This window comes from Microdochium trichocladiopsis (genome assembly GCF_020744255.1).
Source record: "Microdochium trichocladiopsis strain MPI-CAGE-CH-0230 chromosome Unknown B0I36scaffold_8, whole genome shotgun sequence".
Classification (NCBI taxonomy): Eukaryota; Fungi; Ascomycota; class Sordariomycetes; order Xylariales; family Microdochiaceae; genus Microdochium; species Microdochium trichocladiopsis.
Genome location: NW_025763551.1, coordinates 2,894,416 through 2,909,835, shown reverse-complemented (window position 1 = coordinate 2,909,835; position 15,420 = coordinate 2,894,416). Strand labels below are relative to the sequence as shown.

The 15,420-nt window shown below is 56.2% G+C and overlaps 5 protein-coding genes across 5 annotated transcripts; 3 read left to right on the top strand and 2 right to left on the bottom strand.

Annotated features, from left to right (window-relative positions):
- Positions 1-94: 94 nt before the first annotated feature.
- B0I36DRAFT_330976 (uncharacterized protein) lies at positions 95-1,188 on the top strand. The gene is made up of 2 exons (XM_046154912.1): positions 95-760; positions 895-1,188. The coding sequence occupies exons 1-2, from the start codon at positions 360-362 to the stop codon at positions 1,091-1,093; spliced, it is 600 nt and encodes a 199-aa protein (XP_046009812.1). The 5' UTR covers positions 95-359; the 3' UTR covers positions 1,094-1,188.
- A 933-nt stretch (positions 1,189-2,121) lies between these two features.
- B0I36DRAFT_160426 (GTP-binding protein rho2) lies at positions 2,122-3,687 on the bottom strand. The gene is made up of 5 exons (XM_046148649.1): positions 3,391-3,687; positions 3,016-3,094; positions 2,937-2,942; positions 2,641-2,832; positions 2,122-2,514 (listed from the first exon to the last, which is right to left on the bottom strand). The coding sequence occupies exons 1-5, from the start codon at positions 3,423-3,425 to the stop codon at positions 2,224-2,226; spliced, it is 603 nt and encodes a 200-aa protein (XP_046009811.1). The 5' UTR covers positions 3,426-3,687; the 3' UTR covers positions 2,122-2,223.
- On the top strand, positions 3,681-4,062 carry B0I36DRAFT_330972 (uncharacterized protein). The gene has a single exon (XM_046154911.1). It carries the CDS (start codon positions 3,687-3,689, stop codon positions 3,882-3,884), a length of 198 nt encoding a protein of 65 aa, XP_046009810.1. The 5' UTR covers positions 3,681-3,686; the 3' UTR covers positions 3,885-4,062.
- A 3,045-nt stretch (positions 4,063-7,107) lies between these two features.
- Positions 7,108-10,967, top strand: B0I36DRAFT_160407 (salt tolerance down-regulator-domain-containing protein). The gene is made up of 3 exons (XM_046148648.1): positions 7,108-8,352; positions 8,434-8,699; positions 8,758-10,967. The coding sequence occupies exons 1-3, from the start codon at positions 7,215-7,217 to the stop codon at positions 10,873-10,875; spliced, it is 3,522 nt and encodes a 1,173-aa protein (XP_046009809.1). The 5' UTR covers positions 7,108-7,214; the 3' UTR covers positions 10,876-10,967.
- Positions 10,968-11,789: 822 nt separating this feature from the next.
- On the bottom strand, positions 11,790-15,287 carry B0I36DRAFT_366135 (kinase-like domain-containing protein; the record flags this gene model as incomplete). The annotated part of the gene is made up of 5 exons (XM_046159247.1): positions 11,790-12,620; positions 12,686-12,905; positions 12,972-13,189; positions 13,275-13,548; positions 13,609-15,287. The coding sequence occupies 5 exons, from the start codon at positions 15,285-15,287 to the stop codon at positions 11,790-11,792; spliced, it is 3,222 nt and encodes a 1,073-aa protein (XP_046009808.1).
- Positions 15,288-15,420: the final 133 nt, after the last annotated feature.

Sequence of the window (15,420 nt, the reverse complement as noted above, 5' to 3'; positions counted from 1 at the left end):
GACTAATTCCAGAGGCACACAACCTCGCATCGCCGCCCAGCACCTCCGGAAGACGGGCGCAACAATACGAAGCACAAAACGAAAGACTAGGGCTCTCGGTGCAAGTCGTCCCCAGCCGTCGCCTCCACGATCCGCAGTTCGCGACCCGTCCGTTGAATTCTTTTTGTGTGAAATAAGCCAGGCAGAAAACGGGAGACGGTGACACCTTGAGCTCTCAAGCACGGAGCACTCACCCGGCGATACAGACCCAGCGTTCCAACACCTGAGCGGACTGGACAAGTTTCGCGCACTGCAGAGCCCACACCCGCCAGACCAGAGCAGCCCCTCGGGCACCGAACGCATCACACACAACCACAGCCATGGCGCCCTCCTCCTCCACAAGGTCCCTGATCGGGCTCTTCTCCCGCCTCAGCGTCCGCACAACAACGATGTCGAAGACGACGACACCTTCCACGACTGCTGCTGCCGCCGCCGCCGCCGCCACCATCACACAGCAGCAACAGCAACGATGCCTCTCCACGACCCCGGCCCTCCACGCCGGCGGCGGCGGCGGCAAAAAGTCGTCGTCGTCCAAGAAGAAGAAGCGCGGCGCGGTCGAGAAGGACCAGCGCATCCTGAACCTCAGGGCGTCGATGCCCCGCGTCGTCCCTTCGCCCCTGCGGTTCGGCCGCAACCGCTATCTGCGCCACTGGACGATCCACCGCGCCTGGCTGCTGTTCCAGCGGCAGCAGCGCGAGGCCAAGGAGAAGGAGCTTGGGAGGTACGTTTTCTTTTTTTCCCTTCTTTTCCCCCACACTGTGGAAATCTTTGTTTTTCTTTGTCTTGGTGGTGATCTCTTTTCCCCCCTCCTCGCAGCAAGTACTGACTATCGAGCTCAACCGGCAACATATACAGGATGTACCAGTCCATGCAAAACGCCTGCGAGGAGCTCCGCAAGACCAGCGGGCCCGGCCTGCGCGACGAGGGCTACCTGTACCGCGTGGCCATGGGCAAGCAGGGCATCTTTGGCAAGTCGTCGGTCCCGATCGAGTACGCGCGCCTCCAGACCGAGACGCCTGCGCGCGAGCCGTGGAATCACGACTGGAAGCGGTAAAGAGATCGGGAGGGCGCTTAGCAGTTGAGTCGGGTAATCTCCGAAGCGCGACTCCTCCGACGGGACTGTTCAATCGCGCGCGGAGGGGGTGGGGGGGGGGGGGGGTTTGTCATGTTTCCAAATGTTTTTTCCGCTTGAATCGCGGGTACAGTCCCCTGATCGGAAACCACCTCAAAAGAAAGAGCAAGGAGAGGACAAGCACCCCTTCGCGAGGCTGCCGGGCAGTCACATTGACTAAGGGCAGGTGTGTCACTACGGCATGGAGGTCATGTCATGCCCAAGTCAGGCAGACGGTTCATCTCGACAACGTTGGAGAACATTGGGTTCGCGACTTGACCGATCCTTCTATTTTCCGATTTGAGAAACTGTTGCAGGGCAGAAGGAGGCTTTGTGGCTGCACCTCTTGTAATTTGTGTACCATCCTCATGTATCAATACAGATTAGATTCAAGCCTGTCCGCCTCTCCGAGCATGGTACTTCAGGCAATCCAGGTCCACGTAATTACCACTGGCGGTTTTGACAATGTGTAATTGCTACGCTGATGCAAACATAAAGTAACAGCCTCTCTTCGCGACTTGCGCGCAATTCGCGACAGGACGTGCGGTACTGCTACATGAATCCAATGCCTGCCGCTCGTATTAATGCTTTTGGTTCAGATTGTCTAGAGCCTCCCCTTGCCTGCCAAGACTTGTACTCAGAAAACAAGGCAAACACCAAGTCCTTATTTCAAGACTAAGAAACAGCCAATGTGTCTCGCCAGGATGCTCCTGCACGCCCTGGCCTTGGGTGGAAACCCGCAACTGCAGAAGACGTCCTTTTAGCGATCTTCTGCCCGAGATATTATGAGGATTCTGAACCCCCCGAATAACAGGCTGGCGCCATGATATGTGATGTGGATACCAGCTAACAATGCAGTCTGCTGCCATGGCGATGCTGCGTGCCAGCGCATATCCGACCACACGATGCTTGAAATGCAGTGTCGAGATCCCAGTCGTGTTGACGTCAGACGAAACGGTCGTAGTGAAGCTTCCGCCTTTGAGCCATCGGGGAGACGGCTGGTCTCGAGTGGCGGGTAATGGTTTCGCAGGCTTCGTTCTCTTCGAGAACAATGCGAAATGGCAGGCACCTGTTTATAAGATGACGCAGCAGCCTGCACTCTCGCCTTTCTCAAATGTCAGTAGTGCAGCCCGCGTGGCAGCTTCAAAGACATCGTCAACGCCCTCGCCGCTCAGACTGCTGCATTCAAGGTACTTGCGAGCACCGATCTCTGTTGCGGCGGCTGACCCTTGGCGATCTGTGACAAACTTGAGGCTCTTCTTCCGCATTTCCTCTATCGCTACCGGGTCATCACGAAGATCCTTCTTCAAGCCGACTAGGATAATGGGAACGCCGGGGCATCTCTCGTTGGCCTCTTCTATCCACTGTTGTGCATAACTGGTTAGTCAGTTCCCATGGATGGTCTCGTCATGCAAATGCTGGGCTACCAGCAGAGCACCGGAGAATCCCGTGCCACAGTAGCGTAAAACGCCATCGAAATGTGGACTAACCTTGTGCTTGACATTGTCCAGCGAATCTGGGGAATCCACCGAGAATCCGATGAGAATAACGTGAGCTTTGGCATAAGCCAATGGCCGCAGCCGCTCATAGTCTTCCTGCCCCGCAGTATCCCACAGCGCCAGCTGTACCGACTTGCCATCGACTCTGCAATCTGTTACGTAGTTTTCGAACACAGTGGGAACCTGAGGTACTATAAGTCAGTTGTGATCCTGAATCAGAGGCGTTCAATCATGTCTGTGCCTGTATGGGTTGACGCATATAGCTCGGGGTAGGGCATGATTCTTACATAGTGCTGTAAAGATTTTGTTAGAAATGAGTTGCTTTATACGTGAAAGGGAAGGGGGGGGGGGGGGTTTAGCACGTACTGTTGGAAAATAACCAAGTGTAAACACACTCAACAGTGATGTCTTTCCGCAGGCTCCGTCACCAATGATGACAAGCTTCCTATTTCGTACATCCGAATGTCAGTCTGATTGTAGGCTTTCCCCGTGCCGTTCGCCATCGTCGTGGTGAATCTCTGAATAGATTATAGACCAGGCTACGAAGTCCTTTTCTTGCCGGCGGGCTCCGCGGTTCTGCTGGCGCAATGCCATGGAGCGGGTACCGCGATCGTGGTTTGTGACGACGGGAGCTCGCTGCAGCTACGGAACGGACCCCTGTCCCGTATGGGGACGGCTGTTCGCGTCCCGCTTGCCCGGCTTGTTTGGTGTTGTAGTGAGAGACAAAGCGCGAAAGCCTACCTGCGAATAACATTCTGAGGGCTTGAGTTCGCCATGGCTGATGTCTGTTGTGCCTTTATCGGCTCCGCCCTGCAATAGCAGTTGTTGACTCTCGTTCGATAGTATCGCGGGACTTGGGGGACAACGCAACGACGCGCGGATGAGGCGACGGTCCTCACGAAGCGATGTGAAGGGTGGCGATGCGAAGGAAGCCCAGCGAGACTCGTGTCTCGATTGGTGGAGCGAGATTCGCGACGGGTAATTATTGCAGTGTGGTAGTCGGTAGGGCGATGCTGGACGAGCCTCGGGCACCGAGAATGGGCTCAGCACGAAATGCTGGTCGAGAAATGAGGAGTTGTCGATCCGAATCCCGGTGGTGGATGGGTAAGGTCTCGAGATCAACGGGGCGGTACGCGGTGATTCCGGGGTCCCGCTTCACAACAGTGATGGCGTCGGTAGTGGCTGGGCTGGCGCGGCAAGGTCGGCTGCTGGGCGCGAGTACGAGGCCGGGCTAGCTTCGTGGGAGGACGTCACAGATAGCTGGGAAGAGGATAAGACTCGCTTGATTGAAGATGAGCGAGATGGGATTGTGGGATTGCTGGCGAGCAGACACAAGCCTGGGCAAAGGGAAATACGAGGAAAGAGAAACAGGAGGCGGAAGGGTGTGGGCAGACTGTCGTCGACGGACTCGACTGATTGGGATTGGGATGGGCAGCGTCTTAAAGCAGGGCCGGGGTGGCACTGGATCAGAGGCCTGCCCTTGTCCTGCTCAGGTTGCGTGTGCCTCAGGCATGCAGGAGAGGAGGGCAGTCTCGTCCTAGCGTGAGCCAGGCCAAAGTTATGGCGGCGGCACTTACCACGCCCTGAGCTGGCTATGCCATGAGACCATCGCTCTGCTTCAGCCATCACGAACTCTCCAGCACAAGCCATGCTCGGCGGCGCCGTCCGTCCGCACCTCCTCAGGCCTGGGCCTCTGCCTTCACACCGCCCCAAGCCATGCGGAGCGGCTGCCACGAGAGGCGCTGCATCGCCCAGCTGAGGGTCTGACCGGCCCTCCTGCCGAACCACTGTCAAAGAGAAACTGCACGATCACCGGGAGAAACCTGCAATGCTGCGCATCCAGCCCAGCCAGCAGTAGTAACCCAAGCACAACGGAGGCGAACCGGTCAGGGGTCTTGCTTCCAGGCCGCCATGAGTTGGCCACAAGCATGCCTTTCTTCGTGCCTCGTGCTGACTGCAGATTGGCACATTTTCCTACCTCGAACGAAAGCTCCGGACGGGCACCACGTAGGCTTTTTGCCGCCGGGCCGGAGTTCGTGTGTCGTCGTACCACTGGGTTTCTGTGATGGCTGCTACGGGTCCTGGTGTGCGAGCGACGCTGCAACATGCCCAGAAGGATCCAACCGCGTGGATGGTGGTGGTTTCTTGCGCTTCCCGTCACTGCACCAAGTGGGGAGGGACCAGGAGGGCACCATGGCCGCCTGTGTCGCCAGGCCACGAGTCCAGCGTCGCAAGCCTCGCCGTCAGCAAGTGCAAGCTCCAAGTTCAAGGTTTCGAGGGCTCGGCTCTACTTTTGAGCCTCACTAGCGCCCATGATTCCCTGCATGCCAGCAGATTCACTTTTTTAGATTTGAAAGGCCGCCATACACCTCATGTGGCGTGGACTTGGGCCAGCAAGGCTATGTGGTTTCACTGAATGCATTTTGCCGCAACCGCGTGGTCCCTGCAGATTTGCACATTCACGAAGTGCCTCCGGCCCCCAATCGTGCGCCTGCTGGCAGTTGCAACAATAGGACGCCAAATCGTGTCTGTATTTTTGCGCGGACGACAGCCACCTCACACAGTGTTTCTCTGTTGCCACAAAGTCAGCCGCTTTGCCCCGACTGTCCCCAAACTTGCAAGATCGTTCAATTTGCCGTTCGAGTGCTCTCCATCGAGCGTCCCTAACTTTCGCGCCCTATTGTACGTATTGCGGACGCCCCATATCTGTCTCCGTAACAACTTTGTAGGACGGGCCAATCCTAGATGTCAGAGTGAAGATGGGCACTCTCATGGAGCAAACCACCGCCGTCTTTCGTCTCGTCATGCTGCAGCTACGGCCGGGCGCACCACGAAAATACCGTGAAATTTGTTGAAGCGGAGAAGATGAAGCCGCGCAAACCTGTCGAACGCAATTGACTTTTTTTGCTTCGATCTCGTAAGCATACGTAGCCAGGACAAGATGCGCAAGCCAGCCTGGTCGGCCCATGCAAAACATGTCGCCAATCGGAGGAGGCGGCTGTGCATGCTGTCCACCCGCCCGTGCAGGCCAGGGTCTCACGATTTGCTCAGCCAGCCCTGGACCGGCCAACGACTAGCACGGAGAGGCTGTAGGCATCCGGCCCTTTGCTCTGGACGGCTACGGATTGCCAGACCGCGTGGAACGGACTATGGATGAAGCCGGAGCTGTTCGCATGCCAGTGGAGTTCGTCCACCGATGCAACACAGAAACCATCTGAGCTACACGGCTGCATCATGGTAGATTCGAGACTGGGCCTAGTTCTCCATGGTGAAATTGTGGATGTACATAGATGGATCGCTCAGATCGCAAGGGGAATAATGCTCTAGTAATGCCCGAGTACTTGGTCACCTAGCAATTTTCAGTGCAGAGGAGGAGGGTTACCGAAACGATAGAGCAGGTGGTGGTTCGGACCAGGATATGCGGCTGCGATACTGGACGTGTCGAAGTGAGCAAGCAAGAAGACCTACGGGACATGACTTCGACAAGCTATGACGGGCATGCATGGCCACCGACGACTCTGTCGCGCTGTAGGTAGGCTAGCGGGGCCTCAGGAATCTCAGAATGCAGGTGCATGAGAAGCTCCACAGACAATGACAGCTCGCTCTCTGAATCCTTCTCTTGGTCATCCCCATTCGCATATGTACATAATGGAGGTCAGGACGGGAATGCATGGGACAAAGGAGTACTTCTGCAGGTGCGATTCACTTGCGAATGTGGCTGCTTGGAAAGATGCCTGGCCAGGTCTCCAGAGGTACCGGTGCCAGTCAAGCGCAACCCATTTTGTGGGTGCCCCATCCGAACCTGGCCAGGCTTGTGGTTGTGGAAAGCGATCGGCTCTCTATCACGCCTGCCGGCAGCTGGGAGGGCCTGAGTGGCGGACAGACGGCTACACTGCAACACCAACGCCAATTGCTTCCTTGTGACCCAGCAGTATCCACGATAACTCCCAGACGGTGGCCACTCGCGCCAGCAATATCCAGCACAGGCATTCGCTCCACGACCGACCTTCTAGCGCCCATACTGCGACGTGCCCCGCGCTCTCTCGTCACGTCACACGCCATCTCAACTCGCCGCCGCCGCAGCTGCCAGCTCGATTGAGCCTGTCGTCAGAGAGGGGCACGCCACCTCAAGCCCACGACACGTCGTGCCAGTACGTACGTCCACTTGCTCAAGCGCTTCCGGCTTGCGCTTCAGCCTCCTCGCTCTCGTTTCGGCACCGTCAGAAATTCCAGCCTTGCTTGAAACGTGCTGTGCACAGTAATCTGTGGCTTGCGAGCCAGCTGCTGCATGCCAAGCCCACCTACCGCTGGCAGGCGAAGCGCTCGAGCGAGCTGCCTTCCACGAATTGCTTCGACGATACGCCGTGTTCTCTGCCGGGCTATGTACTGACAGTGTCGTTACTGTAGCGCGACAGAGTAGCGAAAGGCACCTTCGGGCTCCCGCACAAGTGCTCGCCAATCGAGCCATCCCCACCAGGTGGCACAACCATATTGCATGCCCGCTCAACACAAGGCGTATGCTCCTATGACTCAGCCACGACCAACAACATAAGCGCTCGCTCGGGATGCCGACTGTCAACAGGCCAGCGCCCGCTCAAGGGCCCGCGAAGGCCACCTCTAAGTACTCAAACAAGGACGGCACAAAGTACATCTCTGTCCCGAAAGCTACAGCTTCGACCGCAGCCGCCCAGCCCTCACCTACGACAACAACATCTTCGTCCAGGGACGCCGACTCATCTGCCCGTCCCGATGCACTCGACGACGCACCGGCACCTACGGTTAATCGCAAGAAGCAGAAACGACGGGCAAAGGCAGCTGCGAAAGCAGCTGCGGAGCAAGCTGGCAGCACGACGGGTGGTGCGATCCCGCCAACAAACCAAGCGAACGGATCGTCAAGACATGATGAAACTCCAGGCGCTCGACCCTCTGCAAACGGCCAGCAGATGTCTAATGCTTCGCAGCCCACAATCGCCAGCGATCAATGGGGGGACGAGACAGAGAGTGAGGACGACTCTCGTCCTTATGGCCAGGACACACAATCGGCTGGGCTCAACGCGAAATCGAAGAAGTCACGGAAGAAAAAGAAGAACAAGAGTGCCGAACAGCCGCGAGAACCATCCCCGGCACCAATATCGTCTGGCATATCACGGGAGAAGATATGGAATACGTCTGGCCCTGAGGAGCGGGAGCGAATAAAGCAGTTCTGGCTGGGCTTGGGCGAAGACGAGCGGAAGTCTCTCGTCAAGGTTGAGAAAGACGCGGTGCTCAAAAAGATGAAAGAGCAGCAGAAACATACGTGTAGCTGCTCTGTCTGCGGCCGAAAGCGCACGGCGATCGAAGAGGAACTCGAAGGACTATACGATGCGTACTATGAAGAGCTCGAGTCTTTCGCGAACCAGCCACACAATCATACCAACGGGCCATCAATGTTTGGGGGACCAAAACGTTTTGGACCGCTGACAGGTTTGCATCCTCCGGGAGCTCTGCCGACGAGATATTCGAATCACCACCCGTCACGAGGCCGTATTGTGGAACATGTCGATAACGATGAGGAGGATGAGGAAGATGACGAGGACGAGGTATACAGTGAGGAAGAGGAGGACGATCTCGACGATGAAGACGACGAGGACGAGCCCGAAGAAATCCCACGCAACGCCTACCAAAATGAGTTCTTCACCTTTGGTCAAAGTCTAACTGTAAAGGGTACGCACACCACCAGTTCCTGCCACTGCCAATGCGCAACTCCACAGACATGCCCTAAACGCGAGAGAATAACATTTCTAGGCGGTATCCTCACGGTAGCCGACGACCTCCTGAAAAACGATGGCAAAAAGTTTATCGAAATGATGGAGCAACTGGCTGAGCGGAGGATGGCACGAGAAGAAGACGCCAAGGACCATTACGGAGGTTATGGTCATGGAGTCAATGGGAGCAATCTGCCGCCACCTCACAACCATCCACCACCTGACGAGGAAGAGTACGATGAAGACGAGGAAGAGCCCGACGACGATTATGCCAGTCAAGACTATGACGACGAGGATGAGGAAGAGGTATACACAAATTGTGGAGACAGCCGATGAATTTTTGCTAGGACTAATGCTTGGACAGGACACAATGACGGAAGAACAGCGTATGGAGGAGGGACGGCGGATGTTTCAGATCTTCGCCGCGCGCATGTTCGAGCAGAGAGTCTTGACTGCATATCGTGAGAAGGTTGCGAAGGAACGCCAGGAGAAGCTTCTCGAAGAACTCGCGGCGGAAGACCTCAGAGAGAGCCAGAAGGCCGCCAAGAAGGCCAAGGATGCCCAGAAACGCAAGGACAAGGCAGCCCAAAAGAAACAAGCCCAACTCGAGGAGAAAGCTCGCAAAGAGGCAGCGAAAGCTGCTGAAGATGCCGCTCGACGAGCTGAGGAGGCGGAGAGGATCGAAGAGGCCAAGCGTAAAGCTGAGGACAAGAGGAAGAAGAAAGAAGCACAGAAGAAGGCAGAAGAAGAAGACCGCCTGAGGAAGGAGGCCGAGCGCCAACGGCGAGCTATCGAACAAAAAGAGCGACAAGCGGAACAGGAACGAAAAGCCCGCGAAGCCAAGGAACGCGAGAAGCAAGCCAAGGAGGAAAGGCAGCGCAAGGAGCAGGAGGCCAGGGAGCAGAAGGAGCGCGAGACTCGCGAACGCCGCGAGAAGCACGAAAGGGACAAGCGTGAGAAGGAGCAAAGAGCTGCACAAGCCAAAGCAGAGCGTGACGCCAAAGAGAAGCAGAAGCAGGAGGATAAGGCCTCCCTCAAGACCTCTGGCTCAACTGCTCCCGCTGGGCCCGCTCAAGTTGCGAAGAAGCAGCTGCCTGTCTCGGTACCCGCAATACCGCACCATCCTTCTGCTACGATCGTGTCACCACAGATCCCCGTCGCTACTCCGGTACTGCCAAAAGCGCCAACCCCAGCAAAGCCGCGAACCACTTCTCAGGAAGTACCAAGCTCCAGCTTTCAGACGTCTCAGACTGGACTGGGTCAAGGCTTGACTTCTTCCCCATCGCTCCCATCATCGAACATGTCGACCCCGGGGCCGAGCGGCCCTTCGCGAAAGACACCACCCTCCGGATCCGGCCTCGGCAGCCACCCGTCGCAGCAACGGACTATGACGCCTCTAGGAATCACAAGTCCGCCTGGACTCCCTCAGTCTCCATATAACATGGGCATGCCGCCTGCGGGGATGCAATTTCCACCTGGTATTCCTCCTCTTGGCCCAGGTTTTGGCCAAGCCATCTACCCTCCGATACCTGGGGCTTTCCGGCCCGGAGGTCTCCCTCCGCCTGGGTTGGGAGGACAACTAGGTGGCCGGCCATTCCCGATGCCCCAGGCACCTCCAGGCTTCCATCAGGTCGACCCCCTGGGAGGCATCCACTCGGCCTTTGGGCCCCTAGATGGACTTGGCCAGCCGCAGGCATCCCCTCATTCGCGGCAGGCATCGTTGTCGTTTGATTCTGGTGTACATGATGCCAATATCTCTACTCCCGTCCAACCCATCGCACGCCCTGCGCCAATTGGACGGCCAAGCGTGAGCAGCGGGCCTCGACGTCCAGATGCCGACCCGGAGGACTTGAGTAACCACCTTGGCAGTAGTGCATTGCTTGATGACGACTTCGACGAGCCATTCCAGCCAGGTTCTCTGAAGCGGGGAACGGCAGCTCCTGGCACCAGGCAGCCCTTTGTCGGCGGCCCTTTCATGGACTCGGTGTTCGGCACATCGCCATTGACTGGCGGATGGAACGGCCCACTCAATAATGCCTTCTCACCACCGCCAGGCTTCGGAAGCACTGCATGGCCGCCCAGTGGGCCGGCTTTTGGAGGGCCTCCGCCGGGTATTCGTCCAGCGCAGCCTCGCTCGATCACCATTCGGCAGATTCTGGTACAGTCGTGCAAAGACCTGCAGAACCATGCAGCGGACAGCCACGGCTGGATCGACCTGTCAGCCATCAAGGGCCACGTAGACTCGATTGCTGCTGAGCCTGTGACGGAGGCCGAACTGCTTGACATGTGCGAGACAGAAGGCAATGCGCAAAATGGCGGCGGCACTTTCGACATCAAGCACGGAGACAATAGCAAAGTCAGCATCAAGTACGATCCGGACATGCCTACGGGGCCAAGCCCGTTTGCTCGCAACATTGGCGCACCTGGCGAAATTGGCAGCCCCATCGTTGGACACGCTACTACCTTCGGCTCGCGGTTCTAGGAGACTGCCGGGTTTGAAAAGCCCAGAGTGAGGTCCACTTCGAAAAGCTCAGCGGCTTCTGCAGCTACCAAGACTGGACGATTTGACTCTTCTACCTGGTTCAACCGAGGTCGTTCCTCCACTGCAGCGAAAGATCCGTTCTTTGCGCGCTTCGGCATCGGCACTGACCTGGCCCAAGCTGGTGATGAGAAACCTTGCTGAAGGCCGCGCTTACTGGTATCATTATTGTTGCGATTGTTTGGGCACTGCCTTTGTATTCGTGGCTGAGAATCACGGGTTTCTTGCCGTCTCGTACTCAGGAGTTCCCGAAGCGTGTGGCCCGGGGGCTATCCTGGCCCAGGAAGGGAGAGGAGGTATGGGCGTTCAAAGACACGCAACCTCAGACTCAAAGCGGGCGGAGAGGACGGAGACTGGGCGGTGTCAGCAGGGATGAGGTGTTCTCGCGATTCGTTGCTGGGTGAGCATGCAGACGGTCACGAGCCTACATCTTTTGTCCCTGATCCGGCACCCGACCTGGCCTTGGGTTCACAGATTCGAGCGATTGTGAGATAGAGAGAGAGAGAGAGAGAGAGAGAGCAGAGGCATGATCACCATATTGGCTCGTGCGTGTGTCTTATGTCGTTCTATAGTCCTTGAGAACTACAATGTGACTATTTCGCGACAATGCGCTTGAACACGGCGGTTTCACGTCATCGGAGAGCTTGAAGTTTATGAGTGCCCGGCCAACCCACGTAGGGGAACTATCGCGCAAGTCGCCAAACATGAATTGTTCCATCAAAACCTACCTGCGAGAACCGGCCTAACCCCAAAACCATATCCCGTAAGTCGAGATGGTTCATGCGGCTGTTCCATGGCATCCATTTCAACTGTAGTGCAAAGTAATGCGGTAATTACTGAAAACGCAAATCCATCTATCACCGAAACAAGCCCAGCCCAGCACCAGCCATGTGAGACAGAGAAGTCCCCCGCCTCCCCGTCCCAGCACGGCCACTTCTCTGGTCAGCACCGCGCGATGTCGTGTTTGGGTGGTGGCCGATGGTGGTGCTTATCGGTACACGATAGATCGCTCTCCTGCCACGCCCGACGAGCGCGGCCACCAGCAAGTACGTCCCTGACTCGAGGCCATCACCATCACCCTCATCATCGTCATCAGATCCATTTGGGTCGTCCTCAATCTCGCCCGGTCTGAGTGCGTGTCCTGCAACGCTGTCCCTTTCCGCAAGCTGCGCCGTGAATTCATCGTCGTAGCCCAAGTCGCCGAGCTGTGCGAGCTCGGTGACCTTGAGCTCATCTCCCGCTGTGGCTGGGACATCTATAGAGAATACGAGGAGCTTGTGACTTGCGATTGCTGTGCCAATGCAGTAGAACTTGCGATCGTCAAAGGACATGATGAGTCGACGGATCCGATAGCGTGATATCTCCCGTTGTATCTCATAAACCTGAGGGGGCGGTCCGGTGGTCAACGATGTCAAGGCTCGAGCAAGAGTTGGTGGATTTCCGGAATGACTGCTTTGATCACTGGGCCTCCGATCGGACAAAGACGGAGGAACAAGTCCCTGGGCTCCCCCTCCCTGTGGACGCGGTCGTTGATTGTCGGGATTGGGAGTTCCGTGCGGCGAAGGCCCAATCTCGGTCATCTGTTGGACGAGGAGCCTCTTCTCGCGACTGACGATTGCAACTGCCCGGGGCCGGTGGAAAACAGCAAACGTGGTGAACAATGTGACTGTGTTACTAGTATCGAGGCCCTGAATTCCCACGACAGTCAGAAGTGCATAAACTCAATCACTGGGCGCATGGTGACAGAACAAACCTGGGCCTCGATGTTGAGGGTATCGTAGGTCTCTGTTTGCAGAGATAGGCACACGATGGAGACGCGGTGTTCTTGCGTGCGGTAAGTCAACTCGGGTTGGACAACCATGTAGATGTCCTGGTTTGAAGACGGAACAAGCTCCGTGATGTCGGACGCAGGCCAGCTGACACTTATAATGCGCCAAGGAGGCACTGTCGGCTCCGGAAGTTGGGCCGATGCTCTGTACGTCAAAGGTCAACACCACGATGCTACGGAGACTGTTGCTGTTGGATCAATGGGGCCTTACCTTCCGCGCGAATATCTACGCAGGTCGGAGATCCGCGCATGAAATATTGCCCCAGGGCTGCGGTCGTCGGTCCAGTGGCGCAAGGAGCAAACCACTCTCTGGGCATCCTGTGTGATGGCCACTTTTTGGATCTCTGGTACTTCTGGTAAAGACAGTCGCACCCAGCGCTCAAGACTGACATCAACCGAAGTCCCCCCTTCGAGATCGAAAATGTAGCACTACAACGCCCATCAGCACGAGCCGCACCTGTAAAACAGAGACATCTCATCCGGGCTAGAATCAATCCGGGCCACAAAAGCTCACCTGGAAGTTGGCCCCGCTGGTCGACGCTATCAGCCAATTTTCTGCCAGGCTGACACTGCTCCAGAGGTACTGCTGTGACTGGAGCGTGTATTCGGCGGACGGGGTGACAGAGTCTTCGTTTGCGGGTGAAAGAGACTGTGATGTGAAGAGCGAGATCTTCAGGTCGGTCCAGTATGCGATAAGAGTTCCGTCAGGGGAAATCGCACAACCCTTGTAATTCTCAAGTTTCTCCTGGCGCCATCCATGGGCCCTCTGCGATAGGTGTGTTGTCTTCCTAGAATTGCCGAATGGTCAGATCCTGCTTTGCGTCAAATGGAAAGTGGATGCGTCTCACTTGGAACTTCGTAGTCTTGTCGTCATTCCTCTCAATTGAGCCTTCATTGTGTTTGTTTCGTGGCTATTCCTGGCAGTAGAATTCTCTTCTGAACGGTTCATGAGCCTGTATGTGTATCTGAGGATGGCCACAATATCTCTGGCGGATCTACGATCTCGGGGGTCCACTCTGAAAACTGCCGTCTCGAGCTGCTTCAATGCGTAGCTGACGCCCTGTGACTCTTGCAAGCTTCTCAGTTTTGCCGACTTGATCAGCTTGTGATGCCATTTATCGACCTCGGGGTGCACCTGGTTTGCTCTGAACCCGGTGTTTGCAATGAAGAAACGGTCATAGCCATTCGCCTGTGAGTGTTTCATGCGTGCTCTTTGATACGAAACGATACCTTCGTGGCCACCATCCAGATACGTGAAAAGCACGCTTAGCACGCATCCTAGCGACCAAACGTCGCTCGACGTGTTCATGTTTGGGTTTGCAGACAGCGACTCAGGTGCGAGGTAAGTACCTTCGCCACGGCGATTCACCGTGCCATCTGTCGACGGCTCCCGGTTTGGTCTCATTCGTCGCACGAACCAGCTGTTGAAGTCTTTTTCTTCTTCCCGGTGCTGGCCTGTGCGATGCCGGAATTTAATCCGCGCCATCCCAAAGTCACTCAGCTTCCAAACATAGCGGCCATTTTCGAAGAAGATGAGGATATTATCCGGTTTCAGATCCATGTGGTAACAGACCAGCTCCTCAAGATCAGGAGTCTGGATATCATTATGCAAGAAGCTGAGCCCTTCGGCAAGTCCAACGGCAGAGAGGATGAATTTGGATTTCGCCTCGATTGAGGTTGGTTGTGTCTTGTGAAGATCCATCATATACGCTCTCAGATCGCAGATGGCCAATGGCATGAACAGGCTGTACGTGGAGTGTGCAATGTTGAGACTGCCGAAGTTCTCTAGGATATTCTCGGGCTTGCGCGAGTAAGATCCGAGAATCTGGTCCATGATGTCTCTCTCATCCTCGGCTCGGAACTCGGACGAGACCAGATAGTCCTTGCGAGCAAGTTCTAGTGGCTCAGTGTTGTACCGTGCGCTAGTCTGTGATGATGGGTCATAAAAATGGCCACTGGCGATGCGAACCTTGAAGACTTTTCCAAATGAGCCTTCAGCGACAGGCTGCTCGAGGAGATAAGGCAGTCGTTGTCGTTCTGGGTGATCAACAAGGACCTCGGCCCTACGCTGTAACACAATAGCACAGAATGTGGCTTGGGTGCTATAGAACTGGTAGGCGTGGAACTCATTTGCGAAAAGGAAGCTTAGCTGCGGTCTCGTTGCTGGAAGGCTGGCCAGGTGTTCATTCGTTTGGTGTCCTGGAAAAGTGACGGGCCATTCCTCTACGGCGACCAGTTGCAAGACGAATCGCTTTGCGGCCTCCAATGGATTTGTGGCGAAGATCAGTATGGCCAAGAACTCATAGAGCTTGCGGGACTGGATCCTCTGGATGAATGTCGCCTCATCGATGCCCAGTTCATCATCGTCCAGACTGCGGAACCAAAGGGCAAGGTTGCTCCGATGTAGAACAGCAGCAGCTGTTCCGTTTGGCGCAAATTGGTGCCGGACATCATCTGCTCGCTCTAGCCTGCGGAAGAGCTGGGTGTTGATGTCTGTGCATATCTTGGTGTAGGCATTCTGAGCCATGTCTGCCTGGCTCGCTGTTGCATTCCTTGCTAGAAGTTTGATAAGGACATTTGTGCCGGCGATGGAGTAGCCGTGCACCTAGCCAAGTTGGACAGTGGAAGGCCAGGCTGCAGAACGGAGTCGTGAGGCATTG

Excerpts from the sequence above, each read along its gene's own strand:
- B0I36DRAFT_330976 (XM_046154912.1), top strand. The coding sequence starts at position 360 with ATGGCGCCCTCCTCCTCCACAAGGTCCCTGATCGGGCTCTTCTCCCGC. Across the intron at positions 761-894 it reads AAGGAGAAGGAGCTTGGGAG|GATGTACCAGTCCATGCAAA; the intron begins GTACGTTTTCTT and ends CAACATATACAG.
- B0I36DRAFT_160426 (XM_046148649.1), bottom strand. The coding sequence starts at position 3,425 with ATGGCGAACTCAAGCCCTCAGAATGTTATTCGCAG. Across the intron at positions 3,095-3,390 it reads CCTCAGAATGTTATTCGCAG|GAAGCTTGTCATCATTGGTG; the intron begins GTAGGCTTTCGC and ends TGTACGAAATAG. Across the intron at positions 2,515-2,640 it reads TGGACAATGTCAAGCACAAG|TGGATAGAAGAGGCCAACGA; the intron begins GTTAGTCCACAT and ends TATGCACAACAG.
- B0I36DRAFT_330972 (XM_046154911.1), top strand. The coding sequence starts at position 3,687 with ATGGGCTCAGCACGAAATGCTGGTCGAGAAATGAGGAGTTGTCGATCC.
- B0I36DRAFT_160407 (XM_046148648.1), top strand. The coding sequence starts at position 7,215 with ATGCCGACTGTCAACAGGCCAGCGCCCGCTCAAGGGCCCGCGAAGGCC. Across the intron at positions 8,353-8,433 it reads TCAAAGTCTAACTGTAAAGG|GCGGTATCCTCACGGTAGCC; the intron begins GTACGCACACCA and ends TAACATTTCTAG. Across the intron at positions 8,700-8,757 it reads ACGACGAGGATGAGGAAGAG|GACACAATGACGGAAGAACA; the intron begins GTATACACAAAT and ends ATGCTTGGACAG.